This window comes from Phalacrocorax carbo, chromosome Z (genome assembly GCF_963921805.1).
Source record: "Phalacrocorax carbo chromosome Z, bPhaCar2.1, whole genome shotgun sequence".
In the NCBI taxonomy this organism is placed as follows: Eukaryota; Metazoa; Chordata; class Aves; order Suliformes; family Phalacrocoracidae; genus Phalacrocorax; species Phalacrocorax carbo.
The window spans coordinates 18,885,448-18,908,432 of record NC_087548.1 but is presented as its reverse complement, the minus strand read 5'-3'; the positions used below and the strand labels follow the sequence as shown (position 1 = coordinate 18,908,432).

Here is a 22,985-nt window from a genome sequence, read left to right as displayed (position 1 = left end):
GCTAAATTAGATGTTTCTTTCCTTATTTTCATGTAGCTACAAAATCCCTTTGATTCAAAGAGAATGGTGATAGCACTCAGAAAGCTAAATGTCCACTGCCAAAACCATGTCATTTTCATTTGTCATTTTTTGGGGGATCAGATGCTTCACATAATTTGATGTCTAGTCTGAGTTGTTCACAGAATATAGAGATGCAGTTCCTTCTGCTGAGTTATCGTCTCTGAATTGGTTGCAAATATTGTCTCTGACAGTGGAGATTCTTCCTAACAGTTTTGAGTAAAGCAGTATGCTGTGGAGTCACGAGTCAGGTTTATGTCACTTCACTCCATCAGCCGTCTCCCAGAACTGTACTATGTTAAGCCCACATTATCATCTGCCTGTTCTTGACTGTCAGATAGCTACTGTTGAAAATTCAAAGCTTTTCTTGATGGTTACATTATAAAAGCATTTCATAAATGGTCAGATTCAATGCTTCAGGCTTATTAAGTAATTTGTTTTGCATCATATCCAGCTCCTTTCACACACTAAAAAGAGCAGAAAAAAGGATACGGTGTCGTTAATGCACTCTGCTTTTTTTACCTCTCCAGGACAGTGCTATTTCATGAACTTCAGTTTCTCATCGAAAATGCGTCCTTGCAGAATTTATGTATTCTCTTATTACACATGCCATTGTTTTGACTCTTTTTTTTTTTTTTTCTTGTAAGAAAGTGTTTCTCTCTGGAATGCATTGTTTGCCCAGTCAAATTATGTTTACTGAAAACCTGTGGATGTATTTGTTGTAATCGCTTGTTGTGACCACACAATACTTATTGTGTACTTACTGTGATTACAACATATTTTCCCTTTGGTGGACAATATGTATCTGTTCCAGTCAGTCCCTTGTAAACAATGGCACTTAAGTTTATTTCAGGATCAAAAAACGGTGTGATTTGAACTTCATCAAACTTCGAGTGTGCTATGAGAGAGGAGAACAAAAGCCAAATGTCTTCATCAGATTTTTAGATTATTTGATAAATTTAAGTAAAAAGATCTTGAAGAACAAAGTTCATCATAGAATGGTTTAGTAACATATGCAGTTTCAGTTACACACATTTATAAAAACTTTATTTTTTGTATGTATTTTGTGATACTGAAATTGATTTCAAAGGAGGGGAGAAGGAATGCTTTCTTGTTACTAATGATGATGCCATCTGATAAGTTTGAAAGTAGATGTATTAAAAAATTAGTCATGACTGGTAGGCAAAGTCTAGACCCTCCCAGTGTCCCCCTTGCAGAAGCAGTTTGCATCCACTGGAAGTTCTTTAAGGAACTGAAACATAAACCCTTTAAAAATGCCTGACTGCTTCACTGCATTCTGATCTCGCTTTTCCAGAAGATGGGCATGAGATGAAGCGCTTTGGAAAATTCCTTCATCAGTATTGATCCCTTAGTTTGTCACTGACTGTTTGACATGGAGGCTGTATCAATACTGGTAGATTAAACATGCCCAGGTCTGTTTTCTCTCCTGGAAGTCAATTGCCTCTCAGCCTGCTTTCATACAACTAGACTTCTTAGTTGCCAAGGCAAAGTGGCTTCAAGTGAACCTGTGCTAACTCTCAGGCTGTGTTCAAGAGTTGTTTTGGAGAGTATTTATTAATTGGCCCAAACCAAAACTACCACTTGCTGAAAAATTACAAGTACAGACAATCAAATTCCATGGTGGGAGAATTTTTCCTACCACTGTAAATTTTCACATGGGAAAAATAGACACAGTCTGTTCTTCTTACATTTTACTCTAAACTCCATAAAAGCTTTGTAACAGCTTTGTAAGCTCTAATTCCTTAATAAGTCTTATTAAAATAATCATTTGGAATGGAATGTTATTTTAAATGGGATTTGTGCGTTACAAACTTTCTTCAGTCTTCTGCGTTCAGTTAAGGGACTGCAGTGACCAGATAAAAGGATGAGTCAGAGCAGGCTGATTCATAGGCAAAAGAATAGAAAAAGTACTTTTTCCCTAAGCTTTAATTTATTGTTTTGTAACTTTATATATACGCTGTAGGAATTCAAGATTGTATCTCTGATTACATACAGATACACAGAACAAAGCAATACTGAGCCGTGGACAGGGAAGGCTCCCCTATGAGATTCTGAGTGTATCTGCTTATGTGAACCATCTTTTTGAATGCAATGGGCCTGTTCATGTGAATGTAGTAACTCAAATATATGTGAAAGACCAGGCTCTGTGCATAAGCCAAATATCTGCACTTGTATTGCTGTTTATGAATTGCCACACTGATTCTACAATGAAAGTTATACATCCTTACCACAAATGGTGATCACAGGTGCTGCTTGCTTTTAATGGGGGAATGTGTTAGCAGATAAGTATTCAATTTTTTCTGTGTCAGGAAAAATAATCAAAAGAAAAAGAAAGATCTCTTACGCCATTGTTTTTCTTTAATGACTAGTGCGAAAGACACAGCACCAAAACATGAATAAACTGTAATGACAGCAAAGTCACATAACGACTCTGAACAAAGTAAATATATAATATTTAGTGGTCAAACCTCTTTGCCTGTGGAATGCAATGCCAAACACTTTCTAAAATTTTTCTGCCACTGTTGGTCTTGAAAGTATATGCTAAATCATTTGCACCATCTGTTATCTGTGCAGGTATCAGCAGAGAGAAATGTTGAGAAGTTTCTGAAGACACCTGCTTATTCCACTAAGCTTACTGATTCAGGTTTTTTTTCCATAAATCATATGTACTTACACACTTCCGAACATATACTCTTCCATGTGCTTTTTAAAGGTTTTTATAATAACAGCAAAATTTTTAGTCTTTCAAGTCTGATGCCACCTTGCCTTTGTTTACTAGTTTTAGAAGACAACAAGAAGTTCGTAGTAATAATAGCTGTGATAAGAAGTAGAGGTTTTGCGTGATCATGCATTCACTGCTGCGTGAGTTTTGAAACAGTAAATATTGCACAGCTTTCCCAGCTGGCCAGCTTAGTTGTTCACTGTGGTATTCAAACAACTTCTTTGAAAGTTGAAATGCAGAGATGGTATTTTGCTGTAATTTCCTGTCTGAGATTTTAACTAGTGTGTCATTCTAAGATACTGTATGAAGCCAGAGGCAGTAAATTATGCAACTGACTAATGGACAAGTAAGATATATATCTAGATCAAAATGTATATATGGATTACTGTTGAAATATATTTATACACATAACACTTGAATTCGGAAATATGAAAACAGAGCCAGAATTTGCAGACATGTAGATGCCAAATCCAAAGCATGAGAAACTTCTTAGGACAGTAAAACTTTTATGGAAAGTTCAGTGTAACATTTAGGAGGATTGGCCATTGAAGTTCAGTGATGTAGGATTTGGTAAGAAACACGTCTATTTTTTTCTAGTGCTGTCTGACATACCTATTAGAAATATCATTAACATGCAGGTATAACCTTTTCTTAGCACATCTTTTTGATTAGTTACATATTATTTTAAATAATTCTTAAATTTAAGAAGCCTTTAAGGAACTGTTGGCAATGGCTTGCAAATAACTATGTACAAATATCTCATATTATGGCTATATAAGACACAAATACAGTTTAACTGAATTCTTGTTGGAAAAGACTGTAATTTTTACAGTAACTTTGACCAGCAGTGGCTCATGTCCTCCAGATTTTAGGTAGATGTTTCTTTGGGGCCACTGTTGCATTACAGTGTGTGCTACCACGTGAGTGAGGATGCTTTGTGCCTTCTTCAACCTTTGAAGCCCCACCCTGAACTTTACATTCATTCTGTGCAATAACTTTCTGTGACCACACTAAAACCAGAGGGCTTACTTAGTATGGCTGCCTCCATGCTCATAAGTTAAAAGTGCCCACTTTTAATGGGCAGTGGGGTAGGACTGGAATAGGAGCTACCGTGTCCATAGAATTACTCATTTGAATTTCAGCACAGGACAAGCTGATGACAGCTGCCTAGAAGGAATGTCCTCACCACACCAGCTCCAAAGTAGGCCTGATATTTCTTGGGAGAGCGCAATGTGGCCAGTGCCACACCAGGGGTGTTTCTAACAGTATACCCATGTGAACCAAGTCCTAGAGCTTGGAAATGGTTTCTGATACTTTTTAATTTACTAAGATAGACACAAACCATCTATATCCTGTCAAGATTTGTATCCATCTTTCCTCCTTTAGATATCACTTACTTTCAGAAGAACCTAAAGGCAATGGTGGGCCTGAATGGATGTGTGTGACTGATTGCAAGGCAAGGTCTTCAGGCTAGAGACAGGCTACTTCCCCATACCTACTGCAGTTTTGGAAGGGAGAGTCAGGAGTGTGAGTTCAAGGTCCTTGTAGAAATCATTTCACTTAATTCCTAAGTCAATCTTCGCTCCATGATCAGAAAGCATACCCTTGCAAACTGTGAGGACCATTTCTGTGACACACGCAGTGAGTTTGATGTGAAGGGAAGAAGGAACTGAGTTAAAAATGTGGAAACCACTACTGTCTGTGCAATAGTCTGCTTGTTACGAGATTTCTAAATCAATTGATATCTCAGTGCAAGGGTATGGCTGAGGGAATATAAGCTGTGCCTGAGGGAATGACTACAGCGCGGGAATGGAATTGATTTTTCTGATGACAACAAAATCTCCTGGTGAAAACATTCACAGATCCCAGTAAAATAGAAACCCTTTCTTAATCCACTGAGAAAAATAATTTGCCTTTTATTGTTGTCCCTTAGAAGGTGCTGTGTGACCTTTCTGTGATTTATTTCTTATAAGCTGAAAAGTTAATATTACAAAGAGATACTTGTAGCAGGTTCATGTGAAATTATGAGAAAAAGGATAGCATCCTGCAGTGAAGGAAGAGGCTTGGAAACAGACTTACAAATTAGAAGTGCCCTGTGATTAATGTATTCTTCAGGATAACTGCTAAATTAATGTATATACTTACAGAACTAATTGCAAATGATCAGTGATCATTCTTTTCACAAATGTGAGGATTTCCTAATGTCATCAAGCTAGATTATGTAATCAATCCTTGGATAAACAGCTGTGGTATTTCTCACAATTACAGTTTTCCAAATTAACGTCATTTCATTTAAAACATTTTAAACCGGTTACTGCTAATCTGGAACAGTGATCAACTCATTGTCAACTAAGTAATTAAATATCCCTTTTTACGGATTGGTAGGAGATTTTTTTAACTCATAGAGGTTTATGTTTTGGGGTTTTTTAATCTATACATTAAAACCAGATTATGGCCATTTAGGGAAACATTTAACATTAATTTATATAAATATTAATATTTAACTGTTATATTAAAGAAAAGCTGACTATGTAAACACAGACTTCTTTATGTTGTAGGATAGGCTTTTATTAACTCAGGGATATTATCTGTGAATATGTTCTGTAAAAATCTCCTTATGATGCAAGTGCAAAAATGCTTCTTATTAAAAACCAACACTCTCCAGGCTAGTAGCAGAGGAATGGCCACTCCTCACTTTTTTACAGCAAGGAGCAGCACTTTGGAATGGGGTTGTGGAAGATTCCAACGTCTCACATTGAAACAAAGTTAGAGTTGCTTCTGCCAAACCCTTAGCTTATACAACACAAGTAGAAAAATAATTAAGTAATAATTACTATTATTTCATATAGTAATATTGATAGTAGCATACATGATTTATAGGATTTTATGTTAGAACAAACGTTCTTTTTAAGTGGTTTCTGTATTCAGAATAAATCATTGAACAATACAGGTAACTGTACTGAAATTTGTACCTTCCACAAGGGTATTTGTTCAGCACCATCTTAAAAAAATCCCCATAGAACCTAAAAGGACCGATGTTTGCAACTGATTCTATAAGAACTGATTGATTATTAAGGAAAAGAAACAAACAAAAAAGCACTGGCAAGAATTTTCAGCAACAAAATCCTCAGACAAATCCAAGTTGGATTAAAATGTTTTGTCAGGCTTTTTCACCAGGTCTTTTTCTCCTTCTGCTAAAACCTTTCAGTCCATCTGAGGACCAGCTACTCAGTGCGACCCATTTTGAAATGTCTGAAATGTGCCGAGCCTGTCTATCACAAGCTACATAGTAATATCTCATGGTGCTTGTATAACAAAATGTCCCTTTGTGGTGGCTTTCACCTCCAGTCTGGATTCAGATGCAGTCATGACTGTTAGAGGTATTGCATCCTTCTTTGGCTTATATGTAAAGGTGGATATGTGGTTTAAAATGTATTTGTTCATTTTGTTGTACATTTTTAGTTATTTCTCTTCTGTCATTACATGTCACTTATTCGCTCATGGTACTACTTCACCAGTAGTATTTAATTTATTTTTCACTCACCCTGTTACGTACTTAGTAGAAAGCCCATCGTGTATGTTGTTTCTTCTTGCTTCTCCTCACTCCTACTTTCTTGTTCTTTCTTAAAGACAATGGTATTTTGTGAAAAAACCTGTAATTCACAGACTTGGAAAGGACCTCAGTCAAGACATAAAATCAACCAGCATTTAGATTAACTCAAAGACTTTGATGTAAAAATATCATTTTACTGGAAGAATTTTATTTGAGATTTATCACACCAAGCATATGATAGAAAAAATTTACAGACCAGACTGAGATCAGCTTTTATTTTTATTTAATATTTATAATAGTTATGCTAAAAATACCATTTAGGAGCAAGATCCACTGCATGGAGCCCTGCAGGAACTGAGCTCTTGATCTTACAACCTCTTGAATATTATGGCTTTAATAATGCTACTTGTAGCCTTAAAAAGCAGATCTATTTTTTTTTTTTCCAGCGGGCAGTTTATTGTTTTCCCCAGTGTAGTCTATATAAAGCTGCAACAGCTAAAGAATTTGGTATGGGTCTCTAACTATTCCCTTATTAATTATCTGCACCCAAAGGAGATTGATACCAGCTGGAAGGAAAGTCCTTCAAACTAGACTGTGTTTTGGTTGCTGTAAGCTGCTTTCCTGAGAGGCGGGGAACTTGCGTTGAAATACCTGCACTGACCCAGACAGCAAGAAGTTTCTGTGCTCTCCAGGGGGGTAGCTTGATCCCAAACTGGAGATTTTTCAGGGAAGACTCCTCAGTTCGTGTATTTTTTGAGTATTTTTTAAAGCCCCAAAACAAAAGGAAACTTACTTCGTCGCTACTCAGTGAACCCCTCCACCGATTCCCAGCAGTCTAAGATCTCTTTTATTTTTTTAAGTGGACACATTGAAAACCTATTCCTTAGCAGTATTTACAACACAAAATTTTCACATTGAAGACAAAAACAGCTCACAAATCTGAAAAGCTTTAATTTAGAAAGTGAAACAGGTATAAATACAGAGGAACCATTAATTTGTAACTTATTATGTTAGTGAATAAATACTATGTCATCTGCAATCCAAGAATTTTTACCTTATTCCCTGTCACCAGTTATTTTAGCTGATCAGGAGTCTAGAAAATGTATTTTAATAGTTGAAAAGCACAACAGTAGTTGGTAACCTTGGCATTTAAATGGCAAGACAGCAAGCCTGAAGCTCTTTGAGAAACGAGCATTTGAGTAAAGCTTGTATGGGTGGAAGAGACACACAAATATTGATATTTCATATGTAAATTTTATATAAAAATGCTACTGCTGATTTGGAGATTTGTTTATGTTAACAGGATTATTATTTTTGGTCTTGTATTTTAGACACTCTGCTGGATAACTGCCTAATCTTACTAGTGTCATCCAAGTTCTTCCTTCTTCACTTCTTCATTTCTGAAATTATTCTCAGTGCTTTGTGGTAAATACAGTGTTTCCTCATGTATGCTGCCTCCCTCCAAGCACAATTTGTTTTTCTGGGCACTGGATGATGAACAGCTATAAAACTGTTCTCATTTCATTCTTTTGGCAAGGGAAATAGAAAAATCTGACAAGGAGTCCCAGGGCTTTTTGGAATGTGTTTAAGAGTCTGCTTTTCTCTGGGAACAGCCCCTTTGGCTATTTTTACGTAAAGCTAAAGGGAAGATGCTGACAACACCTTTGCAATTTTAAAAGGTTTTGTGTGAGGTGTTGGGTTCCTTCTAATCTCCCAGAGAGAATGGGAAGGGGTAGCTGTATGTCAGAAATGTAGGACTCGGGTATTTGCCTTTTCTTTTCAGCTGTGTTTAACAGACCATGGTTATGGATATAGGTTTGTTGTGATTACAGAATTCTTTTGAATGGAGATGCTTCTGGTATAAACACAATATTACAAGAAAAAACAGGATAAGCAGGCTTTACAACAAATGAGAGCTTATTTTCCGTCCTTGGGAAGTGAAACAGCTGGCAAGATCAAATACGGTTATACATTAAAACAGACAATTCTGAAAAGAAAGAAGTGGGGCCATAGGGGTGTGTTCATGCATATTAAAAAAAATACTGCCTTCTTGCACTTGATAAGTCTGCGTGCTCAGCTTTTTCTAAACCATACGCCATGGACTGTAAAATAAAACTGATTTTTAGTCTGTTTGTAATTAGGTTAACACCCAAGTTTAAGAATACAATCATGTATTAAAAATAGTCAATTTTATTTCATCTCACTGTGCGAAGTATTATCTGGCAGGATCTCTGACACTTTAACTAACAGTTAATTCAGAAGGAATATCTCTTCTCATGCACAGAGGACACATTACCAGACTGCTCTTTCAAAGCCAGTAATCCATGATCCCACGATACAGGTACAAAGGTATTTTTCCCTTCAGCTGCTTGCTGGCTCAGTTACTTGTCTCTTTTCTTGCAGAATGATTCCTGGGGAAAGCAGTACTCATATGCACTCTTCAAAGCCATGAGCCATATGCTCTGCATTGGTTATGGAGCCCGTGCCCCCGTCAGCATGTCCGACCTCTGGATAACCATGTTGAGTATGATCGTGGGGGCGACTTGTTATGCCATGTTTGTTGGTCATGCCACTGCCCTCATTCAGTCTCTTGATTCCTCACGGCGACAGTATCAAGAAAAGGTAACTCATTTTAACATAACTCCATACGTTTTGAAATAGATTAATGGGTTGATTTAGCTGTGGAAAAGGCTGTATAAGTTTACATAAAGTAATCTAGTAGCATCTGAATCTTGCAGCAGGTTTCACTGAGCATGAAGGAATTCAGAACATGCCATAGGCTCAACGTATTCCTACATGAACCCACTTCCTTAGGGAGCAGACGGTTCTGCATGTCACATGCTTTGAATGAAATCTTGGATGTGAAACTTGCTTTAAATTCTGTAAAATCTTCTGTGAAATCTCCATCCCCTCATTCAGATTGTGCTTGTACCTCTGTGCTACTCTCTGACGTATTTGATCTAGGTAGCTTGAACAGGCACCTTGAGTTCAGTAGGTTGGGTGTGTCTATACAATTTCCTGTCATTCCTTTGGATTGCAGTTTCGGGATAACTTGAGCATGTCAAAAGAATAGCCTTTAAATGAGCACCAGACCAAATCAATTAGTTTTGTTTGGAAATTCCTCAGAGAAGTGCTCAAAAAAGATTTGAGTAAGAAGGGTTGGGGTGTTTCCTTTACAAGTAGACAAAGAGGGAGGAAATGAGATGTGTAGGAGAAAAAGAGTTTGCATTCAGTTTTGTTAAGCTTAAGGTGCAACAGGACCAATACATCAGAGATGGGGAGAAGTACAGGCTGAGCCATAAGTCCACTAACAGAAAAATTACCCAGTGGCTGATCCGTTAATCTCACAGCTGTTTTAAACAGAAGTTTTCAAGCAAGAAAGCCCACACGGTGTTATCTTGAAGCATACGTGAGAATGAGACTTTTAGAAGCAGAGGATGAGTGAGCATTAAAACCTCTAAAAATCTGGGCTCAGTCAGTGACCATGGGAAACCCCCTAATTCATCTCAGCATAAAGTCATGAGGCTAATCCTCGTAGGTCATGTAACCCAAACTAACTGGCTTGTTGGGTCTGTTCTACCAGCTGAAAGGGAAGTAATTTTGTCAAAATGGGACATTGTGGGGCAGAAACATCTTAAGCATGGACATGAAGGAAGACATAGAGAAGGAAACCCTAAACCTAGTATAACTGCAGTTTCACTAGAGGCTAGGGTCAACATACACACACACACAGAGATGTATGAAATCAGCAGAAATGTCACCATCCACCTGAAACCTCATCTTAATTGTTATCCTTAGACCTTGCTGGCTGCAGCATGATAACACGATGTTTTGAGCATCAGAACTATAGTACATGTGCAAAGATATTCGTATAGTTCAAACTCTGTTGAGTAAAGCCAGTTTAATTTGCGTTTTTGGTGTAAATGAAAACCTGGCAGCAGTCAAGTGGTATTGCATTTCTCATGTTGTCACATAGCAGCAAACAAAACTTTTCTTTCCCTCTGTTTTTTATGCACACATTTTATTAAACATTGCCATAGAAATATCTGGCATTTTTCAGTTCCTGCAGTTCTCAACAGTTTCATTCTTCTTTTTGTTTTTACTTCTGATTTGTTTCCTAACATCACAGGCAAAAGCATAGCATGGCATTGACAATCAGGAATGAAGAAATAAGCCAGAAATTGCATGTTACTGTGCTTTAGAAAAATGTTTCTCTTTTTCTGGCAGCCATCTGTATGCCAGTTATTACGGGCTAGAGCTAAAGGATGCCTTAATTTAAGAAATTTTTTGTACTGATTTCTGAGACCCTGAAATCATATATATTATCAGTTACAACAACTATACTGGTATGTTTGTATACTCTTGACCATTGCTTTATCATAGTTTAATCATATATTTTGAAATAAGTCTTTGATTATAGCCTAAGAATTACAAGCCATTACTATATATTGCTAATGAATATTGTATATTTTTCTTTACTCTGCAAGCTAGATAAATGAGTATTTCAAAGACCAGTTTTTGCTACCCATTTTGTCAGCATATTTTCTAAATTATTGACAGATAAAAATAGCTTGTATTTCACTTAACTGAGACTTGAGCAAAAGGTAAATCAAATCTCCAGCCACAGGTTTCAGAATTTTAATATATATGGTGAAATATCTATTTTTGGCTGGTGCATTGTTTTTTTTTTCCCTCATGGAATTAAAAAAATTGGAAAATTCAGGAGGCTGTGACTTGTTTTGATTTTTTGGGCTTAAAGGCTAGGATCAACTTCTTTTTTTTAGTCTTACATATATAGGATTGTGTATTTCTTGGATCCATTGTTTTCTTTGTAAGAGTTACAGAAAATTTAATTAACAGGAATTGCTAGGCAACATAGAATGATTGTGGAGATGAAGAATGAGGTTGTTCTTTCTTCTTCTTGGAGTAACTTAATGCCAAAATCTTACCCCCTTTTTTTTCTGATAATATTTTCTGCTGCAGCTAAAATAGTATTTCATAAATGTATCTGTGGAATGCAGCTAATGGAAGGAGAATTCTGGTCCTTCTCACACTGGAAGCAGATAGGAGTGACATATTTGCTGAAATCACCATATCTTCCTCTTTCAGATGTTCCCAAAGCTCAGGGTATGCAAAACTAGAACAGGCATAATTCAAAATGGAGGAAATAAACACAGGAAGACAAGAGAGCTTTCATTAAGCCATATACATCAAACGCCATCTAAGAGTACCAGCTAAGAATTTGATGTGTGCCAAGCATTGCATGCTGAGAGAAATCAAAGTATGGTAAAGAAAGCAAATATTGCTCCGTGTGTTTATTGCTACGGGCCAATTACATTATTTATCAGAGGAAATTAACAGTGATTATAAGATGTCAAATGTAGAAGATGGACAGTAAAATCACATACCAAGAAATGCTACAAAAAAGTACACATTGGTACATTCTGGTCGCTTTGAGGAAGTTCAGGTGTTTTTCTGCTGAACTGAGTGGAACTGTTCTCAGAGAAAAACACCTCACAGCCTGAATACATACATCAGTTCGTGGTATCAGTGGCTGAAGGCCCAATATCTGACAAAGCAGAAAGACATGTCCAAGCCAGGTATACTCAATCCATATTCCCTTTTCAGTAAGAAAGTCTGACAAACCATTCTACCTTATAAAAGGACAGAACAAATCAATGAATCAGTGGCATTTTAGCACTCTCCTTACCATCTTTCATATAAGTCAAAGACGAATGCAGTAGCAAACTAAAGTAATATTTTACATGATAACTCCTTTGACATTTTCTAGTATCTAGGAAGTCACCACTTGTCAAAGACATTTGCCTTTGCAAAGGCAACATTTATTTGAAACAATCAGAAACGCATATGCAGAACTTGTTAACAAACTAGTGTGAAATAAAGTAGCCAAATGAACAGTCACTTGACAAGGAGCTAAATAAAGATCATTAGTAAAATATTTCTTTCTTTAGATGTTGGCAGTTTTTAATAGGAAGATGTTCGCCTAATGCTGTGGATGTCACTGTAATCTTGATTGAAGACAGCTTAGTATTTCCTCTGTTCAAGTCTGTCGAGGGCATAAAATAACCGGGAACAAAGTCACAACAAGATAATAGAGGCAAGATTTGTACTACCATACAGATTGTTTCATGCTCATAAAGATTTTTAAATTGGTTTCATAAATTGTCAGCTATTAGATCCATTTTCATTATGCTATCATTTTGTGTATTTTGATTTTTCTCTGTTGGTAAGCAACTCAGAAAACCACACAAGGTTTCAAAAATATAAAAAACAATCAAGCAATTTTAACAATTGCAAGTAGTAAAGAGGCATAAATATGTTTTATTCTACTGTGTACATATCATAGGAAAAGGAAAAAAATGACAACTATGTCCATATAGTAGATGCTGTCCCACTCATGAGAAGATATGTTAAATCATTATTAAAGCTGTGAAAGAATTCCCAGATTCAAGTGTCCCAAAGGACATCTTCTAACCCTATACTCTGCTTTTATCTTATCTGTTAATTTATGGTCATTTAGCCCCTCTTTCATTAAATCAGTCTAGTTCAAAAGGAAAAAAGGGCCTAAATGTGTACTTCTACAGAGAAAAAGCAATAATTGCATATAAAGATAATTTAAAAGCAACTTACTAATGGGCATTGGGTATTTTTACACAGACAGCATCAGGATTTGAAGCACAGATCGCTCATTTTTCATTTAAGCATCCAAAGAAATGTTCAGAAATGAATAATGGGTTAGAGCAGGAGGGTAGCTTTAGGTTTTCCAGCACGAGGCCTTATACCAGGTTTTAAGTCTGACCCTCACAGCTCCAGTCTGGATATTGAGATTGTCCGTATAGTCCATGGGGAGACACTCAGCATGTACTTGCAAGAAGTAGCAAGCTCTCAGGGGCAGTTCTGGGGCAGCAGTGGCCAAGGCGTGTTTCCATTTCCCTTCCCCTCCATGAGGCTGTGGTGTGTACTCGAGCACCTTGTGCAGTGAGACATCTGAGGTCCTTCCTTTGGAAACTGGGAAGGGGGACCACCTCTTTATGCTTCTTTCTCTGAGTGGTTATTTTAGGGTGTGGTGAAGGGGCTCTGCCATAGAGTAAATGAAGGCTTGGTAGCCACTCATTCAGCCAGTGATGCCTCTGCATTTTCTTGTGTGGAACAGGAGGCAGGTCTTCCATATTTTCCTAGTTTTCAGGCACTTTGTGGTTAAACTGAAGGTGGAAGAAGGCAGATACCAAGTTCTTGGCATGCTCATTAGTACAACTTCGCTGAATAGGAGACTTTTCTGTAAAGTCTTAGATATCTGTAAGTATCTCATCTGTATGTATCAGCAACTTGTGTATTTCCACAGGAGTCTTGGAAATCACAATCTGGTTATGATGCAAGTGCATAGGAAAGGACGAGCAAACTCAGGACCACATAACTGTTTAACTAGGCTTGTACCAGCTCAATATAAATATCAATATACATGTAAATGAAATGTAAATATAATTTTTTGTCAGCTTTCCCTTGCTGGAGTCCAGAGAGACGTGAGATAGAGTGAAACAAATAAAGAAGAGTTTCTGTTCTTTGAAAATCTTGCTTAAATTTGAAAATTTTGCTTAAACTGAACAGATGTTCAAAATGCAAATTGCAGAACTTGCATTTTAGATACCCACCTGAACTTGCAATACTGGAGTTTTAGCATGTAATTCCTGGATCTGATCTGATCAGCAAAGTTTCTCATGAAATACTGATTTCTAAGTTCAGTAGCTTTTTGTGGTGTTCACATTCCTTATAAAAATGGACGTCTTGCTTTTCGATGCTACTATTGGTTTTAGAAAGCTTGAAAATGGTATAACACAAAATTGTTCTGTGACTGGTCTCAGCTCCTTTTCTTTGCTTATGAATAGCCCATTTTCACTTACACAGCATAATTTTAGCAATAGGTCATCTCATATTCAGGTTGCTAGAGGAGGTGAGCCATTTGACAGATAAATCTTATCTTTTCTGTGCAGGTGTGCTACAATATACATGCCACCCCAAAGGAATTACTTATTTTGGATTATGAAGGATGGTTTACCTTATCCTGTAGTTATATCTACCTGCAAGGGGAAAAAAAAAAAGGGGAATAAAGCAAACTCTTGTCACTGACTGTCAGTCTTAGTATTGCAAGTTTTTACAAAAATCTCATCAGCTTGCACAGGTATATATCCTATTTAGCTTTGCCCCAGTGTAGCATTTTCAATAGTAAACATTTTTTGAAGTGTGTTAGGAACCATCAGGTACAAGAGTTGCTAGAAGTTTCAAATAATTTTGGACCTTCCCGACTGAGTATTGACTATGCCAACAGCATTATAGTCATCATAACATTGCAAAGTAGAAATTCATTATTCCCTAAATATTTAGGCATATCTGAGAATCATTGTCTGAGCTAATATCTGTGGATTGTTTCTGGTAGTTATAATTCTTGGGTTTGTGATATTATTTGGAAGTCCAGGGTGTGTTATAATTAGAAAAGGGTCTGGAAGTCTTGACTTTTGGATTATTTCTGAATCATTTTATCATCTTGTGCTGTTTTGGCAAACATCAGGTGGCAGGCTGCTAAATGGATAGATGTAGTATTCCTGTCTTCTGTGAACTTTACTGATCCTTATAGAAAGCACTGAGATTACTTAGAATAAAATAAGCTATTAAGAGATATTTTGTATAGCTGAATTACAACACATTCTGAAAGGGAAAAAATACATGACTTCAGCTGAGTATAAACTTTTCAGATATTCTGTTTCACAGGGTGCATACTGTTATTTAAAAGAACATGCACATTGATTCTTTTGTGTGCGTTCTTTTAAATATTTTGATGCATAATTAAGACCATCATGAACTCAACCCTTAGACATGTAAATGAATATGTAAATACAGCCACTAGAGCCAGTGTGGACTGCACAGACATAGACATTCATTGAACATGAAAATATTTGTTGTGTCAGGGCCTCCACTGGCATCACTTGTTTTCTCTTTTTGTAAGGTCACCTTTATCAGTTTACATTTATTATAATTACCTGAATTTTTGCTGCACATATTTATGATACTTAGTTTTACCTTGATCTTCCCAAGCTTTGAAATGGGAAAGAATATCAGATACTACTGCAACAAGTAAGGACAAAAGCTATTCCACCTCGCCTCAATATCAAAAATCAGAAGTTATTCACCGTTAGCAATACAGTGACAACAAAACAAATGCAGTTGTTTCTTTTCAGGTGGAACTGAATAGTACGCTCAGTTCAAGGGTAATACTTTAGGAGAGGAATATAAATCAGTCAGAACATTCTCACTAGACTGCTCTCCTTTTTTGGTCTGCTACTTCATTATTGTGTTTCAGCTTCTCATTATGGTCAATGTTGCTGGGGTAATGAAGTTGGTTATTTTTGCCTTGTATCTCTAAAAAGGCGATTAGTTCCTCCCGGTACCAGGTACTCTGCAAGCCAAGTGCTATCCACCTGGCTGCATCATACCTGTGCCAAACTGTAATAGACTCCCACTTCTAAAATGACAGGTGGCACTTACTCTCATTTATTGCTGTATTGTGAGTAATTTACCTATAACGTGTTCTGCTGTCTTGCATTATGGATTAGGTTTCTAACAGTTTTCCATATGAAATTGCAAAGCAAGCTCATTACAATTTCAACCATGTTCATGATGACTATATAAAATTAGCAGTGAAGATATGAAGTTATACCTGAGCCAGTTTTTACAAAAATAAAAAAACCAAACCAAACCAAACCAAACCAAAACAAAACAAAAAAACCCAACCAACCTGCTTTCTTTCCACAGTAATAATCACAGGGTAAGTTACACATTAAATTAATAAAGAAAGGCAATAGAAAAGAAAACAAACAACGAGGAGCTAACTTTTGTTTTTCAAAGTCTCTGTTCAAATATAGCACAAATTACCTTTTAACAAAAGAAATCTCTGTGATTCACACTCGATAGATATAACTGGTAGCAATTATCCCCATTACACTAGAATGATTGTGCTCATGTCCTGTATGTGTAGAAGGAAATAGCACTCAATATTATCTAATATAATAATATGAGTGAGAAAATAATCCTTGCTGTGGAGATTTATTTGTTTCCTTTGCCTTGTTAGGGAGGAAGGGAAGAAGGAGGATTGATTATTTTTATCTTGACTTTTAAATCATAATTCTCTCCTGTCCTTGCCCTGTTACTTGAGGTTTGAGTAATTAAAGCATGTCTGTCTTGAAAAAATAATAATCTGTGTAACTAAGACATGCAATATAGATTTATAAAGGCTTTGGAGTGCATAGGATAGCAGTAAGACTGGAACCTTTTCTCTGCAAAGGATGTTTTAAACAGTCCTTTGTAGTTTATTGTATCCTAAATTAACAGTTTTGTCCAAGTGGTTACTAATCTTGGGCAAATATTGTAACACTAATTCAAGAAACCTCTATTAGAACAGAGAGTCAGTAATGAATATAAAGTAAGATGTTCTTATTTCCATGTGTTTTCATAAAATGCACTAGACTTACCTTTTGGAGCAAATTTCTGCAACCAAAACAAAAAGTCAACAAAACCTTTAGATTGCATTTTTTCTAAACACTAAGTATTTACTGAAAACATAATGAAAGCAAACCTTTTCATAAAAATGCACTATTCTATGGGTTCATGTACAGATTGGGGTTAGGAAGATATCATTTTCACATAAACATCTCTACAATCTCCTCCTAGACAAAGTATTTGTTCATCAGCTGCCTTTTATTATTGGCAGTGCTGGATGCCTGTATATATTCAGGCAGAGCTGGCTGAACATGTTTCTTCACTGCAGAATTTGATGTAAACGTAAAAAGAATTTTACGAAGTTTTGAAGAAAAGACTGAGCAATTTTAAATGAAAAGTGAAAGCAAGTCTTTGAGTGTTTCTTAGACGTGTGATAGGAGCTGGTAACCAGAGTTCAATGGAGATAATTTGCCTAATTACGATGCCTCCCTATCCTTTTTCCCTTTTCAACTTTTTTTTTTTTTTTTTGCATAGGCCTTTCTTTTTCCCTGACTTTGTAGAGAATGTAAGCAAGTGAGAGGAGCAGGCGATCACCTGGCAGGAGAGTCTAGCTCTCTTTGTTGCTGCTTCACTCCTGCACAGCATCAGGAGTTTTTCAGCCCTCATTTGGGCAGCATCAGGCAGCATCAGAAGATGGTCTTGGTCTTGCCTGAGCCAGAGGTACCACCAACACCAGAGGCAGCCCAAAAGGCTGCAATGGAAAATTGAGGTAGAGAGCCCCAAAGGGTGACTGATCAGTATAACAGAGCTAGTGGAAAGGCATCTGTGACTTCTTCCTATGGTATGCATGCAAGGAAAAAAGTAGCTGAAAGTATCAGGAGCCAGAGATCATGTGAAGTGGGAAGGATGAAGAAGAGAAAGAACTAAAGAACTGGGACTGCACCGGGGGAGAGGCTCTTGGTTTGTTTTAAGGAAAAACTGTGATAAACATAGGAGCTTATAATGGGGGATTTGTTGATCGCCCTTAAATTCATCTGCTAAGAAGGGCCTCCCATTGGGCAGTACACGATCTTATCTTGAAGAAATTTGGAAATAACTTAGCGTGCCCTCTGATTTTTGAGCAAAGGGACAGAGATGAGTCTTTTATTTCCATGTGTGTTTTACCCGCTTACTTTGAGCACCAGTAGCTTCTATAAGTGGATACTGCAAATAAAATAACAGAAGAGACCCAAAGTGAGAATGGTCAATGGTAATAGTTACCTGGACACCATCTCAGATCACCTGCTCAACCAGCTGTGAGGTTTTGGGTTGCATGGGCAGAGACAGGACCCCCTTCCCTCTCAGGTGCACCTGTAAGGCAGACAACAGTATTTACTGTTCAAACAGTTTTGCTAACAAAAAAAAAACCAAAAACAAAACCAAACCTGAAAGGAAATAAATGAGCTACTATAAAAAGGGGAAAAGAGATTAAAAGCACTAATGGGTTATACTGGGCCATTGATTTTATAGCAAAACTATAAAAATCAGTGGCTAACTGACTGAAAAGGAATGGCACAATAAAAACACTAGTATATGTAACTTAGTAAATGAAAATATTATTCTTTATTGGTGATAGTGTTTTAAATTTCTATTTCCAAAATATTTAAGAAACTGGCTCTTCCTCTGTAGAGTTCATGATTTGAAGAAGATGCAAAGAACTGTCTAACTTTGCAAAACATTGCCAAACCCAGAAATTATTTGTGACAGATATAAGCCTTAACTCTTCCTTGTTTTCACCTCATCTTTCTTTTCTTTCAAAGTTTCTCGGTCTACCAATCTGCTTGCCAATCCCTACTCCTGTGTCTAAGGCAGTCTCTGCATCTGGCAGAGCACATTGTCCTCTTTTTCCTCAAAGCGTTCCACAGAAACTGTCTGTTTTGTGCAGTTTAGAGGAGATAGGATGCTCATCTAAACCTTCCACCAGTCTTGCCATGGCAGGAGAAGAAAGCTTTCATTTTCTGAAGGATGCTGTGCCACTAATGCCAACAAAGTGAAGACTCCCCAAGGGAGGCTGCAGCAGTGTATTTACATAGAGTAATATGACAAAGTGGGGAGAAGGAGAAAAAAGTGAATAATGAAAACATTGTACTGTGGCATATCCATTAACGTTAGGTCCATGCCCCATTGCATGTGACATTTAAGTCTGCAGTACAGTTCTGAACAGAGTAGGGACCAATCAGTAGGCTGAGAAAATGAGCTGTCTCTGTCTGCAGTGGCTGAAGGCGATTCCTCAGTGGGGTGGCCTGGGTTTCTCTGTCACATCAGGGCTAAAGCACAAAATTGCTCAAAATAGAGTTTAACTCAAACATTTACATTATATGCAACTTCGAGCATACTTTCCCTGGGTGGCAGAGAGGGCTTCTGTGCAGGCCATCAGTTTGAGAAAATGTCAGTATCAGACACGAAAAACAGAAGGAAATACCAGTTTATACTTGACATGCTTGCTGCTTTAGCCCTAAAAGTCATTAGGTTACCATAGGTAGTTATTATTTATAGCAAGGTTCTTACTTATCACTGAAGTTTTAGCTGAAGCAATAGTCTGTTTCTGTAGTTCTCAGGAATTAACATTGTAGAGCCCATGTGCTATATTTGATTATCACTACTCAAAATGGTATTTCACTGTCTATGCAGCTTTACAATACATTGATTTGTTGTGAATACATTGAAAATTCTTCTGGCTCTGTTTTCACATTCAGCTGAGAAACAAAACATAAACTAAAAGTCTTCACTTGCCTTAGCAGCTTGTTACCTGTGTTTTTCACATAGCCTGTGCATTGCTTTCTCTACAGGGGATGCACTACTGTTCTTTTGGGAAGGTTTCTGTACAATTTTATGACCATGGGACAGTACTCTATGGTCTAGATACAGAATTCTTGAATATGAAAAGGGATCTGGTAACCCTTTGTTTATGTATTGAATGGTTAAAAACCAAGCCTCTCACAAAACAAAGCAAACCAAAATAAAACTTCTTTTAAACAAAATGAAACACTTTGGAAGAACCCACCGGGAATGACCCTCCTTGACAGGACTATGCAGGTTCCAGGTGGGCTTCACCAGGGGTCCTGCACTGCAGCCTTTCAATGGGATGCTATCGTCAGTGGTGGTAATGGTATTTAGACTACCAGTTCAGAATAAAAGTGGACTTACATTATAAACTGCACATGTGAAACAATAGTCATGGGAGACTATCTACTCATAGCCAGTGGTACTATAGTGCAAATTGCTCCTCTTGGCATGGAAACAAAGGCTTCTTTATTCTACTCCAAAAGTAAGGTAAATTTTGCAAAAATTTCAGATGCTGAACAGAGTGCTCCTAAAAATACGTAAGATGGGAAGAAATAGATGTGTGTTTTATAAATCTGATTTAAGTCAAAGAAAATGTAAGTAATCCTAAGGTCTTTTTAATTTAGAATTCTTTGTCAAATTTTTGAGAACCCTTTGCTAGCCTTTCACTACTTTCATGTTTTTTCATAGCCTCTTATAGATGTTTTACCCACTTCTCCAAAGCTCTCTGTATTTCTCCTTCTTGTTATGGACGAAGGAACTAAAAGAAAATAAAGGTTTTATTTGACAGAAGTTCTGTTATTTCTCTTTAGCAGTTACAGCTTTGTGACTCTACCTTTGGATGAACCCAGCTATATTGAATAAAACACTTTCCCTGAGTGTTTCTGCAGAAATGATCAACACAGAAATACAGTATCGTTTATTTGAGAGTTAAACCTCCATCGAAATGTGGGAAGTAGACCGTTATTACTAAGAACTTTTTGTCTGTCTTTTTGGAGAATAAAAATTAAGAATTATTCTTTAGGTAAGATTTGATGCATTTTGATGATAGATTTCTTCACAACCAGAAATATCACAAGGATTGTTTCCATTTGCTCAAAGAAAGATATAAATTTCCTTAAAATATGTTCTTTGCAGAATGTGCTTCATTAGCTTTTCTATCCCCAATAGGCTCTGTAGCTCTCTTGTTTCTCATTTTTATTCTAATTAAGGAATTATCTTTAAGTCTTGTTAAAACTTTTAAAGTTTTTTCTGTACCTAGTGAATAAGTTGCGTAATTCTGGAATACAAGAGGATATATCCTGTTGCTCACAGGCGTTCCTCTGGAACTATCAGGTTTATGTGGATGCATTCCAAGGGAGAAGAAAAGGTTTCTTGGAGTATTACTTTTCTGCCACGGCTGTCATTTACCAGAGAAGCCTCCAGGTCCAAAAATTCATTTCCTTAAGGATATCTCTGAAGTGTTTATACTTCAAGACTAGATAATCACAGACTCACAGAATCACAGAACCCCAGGTTGGAAGGGACCTCAGGGATCATCTAGTCCAATCTTTCTAGAAAGAGCACAGTCTAGACAAGATGGCCCAGCACCCTGTCCAGACGATTCTTAAAGGTGTCCAACATGGCCGAGTCAACCACTTCCCTGGGGAGATTGTTCCAATGGTTGACTGTCCTCAATGTGAAAAATTTTCCTCTGGTGTCCAATCGGAATCTCCCCAAGAGCAACTTGTGTCCATTTCCCCTTGTCCTCTCCGTGGGACTCCTTGTAAAAAGGGAGTCTCCATCTTCTTTGTAGCTGCCCCTTAAGTACTGGTACATGGTGATGAGATCCCCTCTGAGCCTCCTTTTCTCAAGGCTGAACAAACCCAGCTCTCCCAGCCTATCCTCATATGGCAGCTTCCCAGTCCTTTGATCATCTTGGTGGCCCTTCTCTGGACCCCTTCCAGCCTGTCCACATCCTTTTTGTACAGCGGGGACCAGAACTGTACACAGTACTCCAGGTATGGCCTGACAAGCGCTGAGTAGAGTGGGATGATGACCTCTTTCTCTCTGCTGGTGATGAACTTTTTGATTCAACCCAGCATCCTGTTGGCCTTCTTGGCCACACAGTCCACCAGGATCTCCGGGTCCCTTTCGACAGAGCTGCTCTCCAGCCAGGTGGATCCCAGTCTGTGCTGCACTCCTGGATTACGTTTTTTGTAGACAGGGGTAACATTTGCCTTCCTCCAGTCCTCTGGGACATCCCCCATTCTCCACAACTCCTTGAAGATTATGGAGAGTGGCCTTGCGATGATGTCAGCAAGCTCTCTCAACACCCTTGGGTGGGTGGCATCAGGGCCCATTGATTTGTAGGGGTCAAGCTCATGTAGTAATTCACGTACTAACTCTTCCTTCACTGATTGTGGGTCGGTGTTTAGTTCAATCGGCATTTTTTCCCCAAAGCCTGGGCCCCAACAGTGCTGGTAAAGACAGAGGTGAAGAAAGTGTTGAGGGCCTCTGCCTCTTCTGCATAATTGGTGATTGACTCTCCTTTTCTGTTTAACAGTGGTCCTACGTTTTCCTTCTGTTTTTGCTTATGGTTGACATGTCTGAAGAAACCTTTCTTGTTATTTTTGACATCTACAGCCAGTTTCAATTCAAGTTGGGCCTTTGCTTTTCTAACTGCAGCTCTGCACTCTCTGGCTATGCCCTTGTAGCTCTCAGCAGATAATCCTCCACTTCTCCATCTCTGGTGTGCTTCCCTTTTGGATTTGAGTAGACGCAGGAGGTCATGGCTGAGCCAAGGGGGCCCCTTGCTCCGCTTACTTCCCTTTCCTTTGTAGGGGATAAATTGGCTTTGTGCTTCCAACAGGGGGTTCTTGAAGAACTCCCAGCACTCACTAGCTCCTTTGTCTTCCATGGAAGCTTCCCATCGAATCCCTCCCAGCTGAGCCCTGAGTGAAATGAAGTTTGCTCTTCTAAAATCCAGAACCCTTGTCTTAGGGCTGACCTTCAGCACACTCAGCAGGATCCCGAACTCCACAATATTGTGGTCACTGCAGCCAAGGCTATCACTAACCGAGATATTACAAAGCAGGCTTTCTTGGTTTGTGAATAGCAAGTCCAGCAGCGCCTCCTTCCTGGTTGGCACAACTAACATTTGTGTCAGGAAACAGTTCTCTGTGTGTTCCAGGAACTTGGTAGATGACGTGCGAGCTGCCGTGTTGTTCTTCCAGCAGATGTCTGGGTAGTTGAAGTCCCCCATTAGGACCAGGTTCTGTTGGCCAGAAGCTTGCTTTAGTGCCCCAAGTATCGCTTCGT

At 37.9% G+C, this 22,985-nt stretch overlaps 1 protein-coding gene across 1 annotated transcript in view; it reads left to right on the top strand.

Moving 5' to 3' along the window:
* Positions 1-22,985, top strand: part of HCN1 (hyperpolarization activated cyclic nucleotide gated potassium channel 1) — a 202,580-nt gene that overhangs the window by 122,106 nt on the left and 57,489 nt on the right. The window contains exon 4 of the mRNA XM_064438625.1: positions 8,757-8,975. Within this exon, the coding sequence (XP_064294695.1) occupies positions 8,757-8,975 (219 nt within the window). The remainder of the gene's footprint in view (positions 1-8,756; positions 8,976-22,985) is intronic.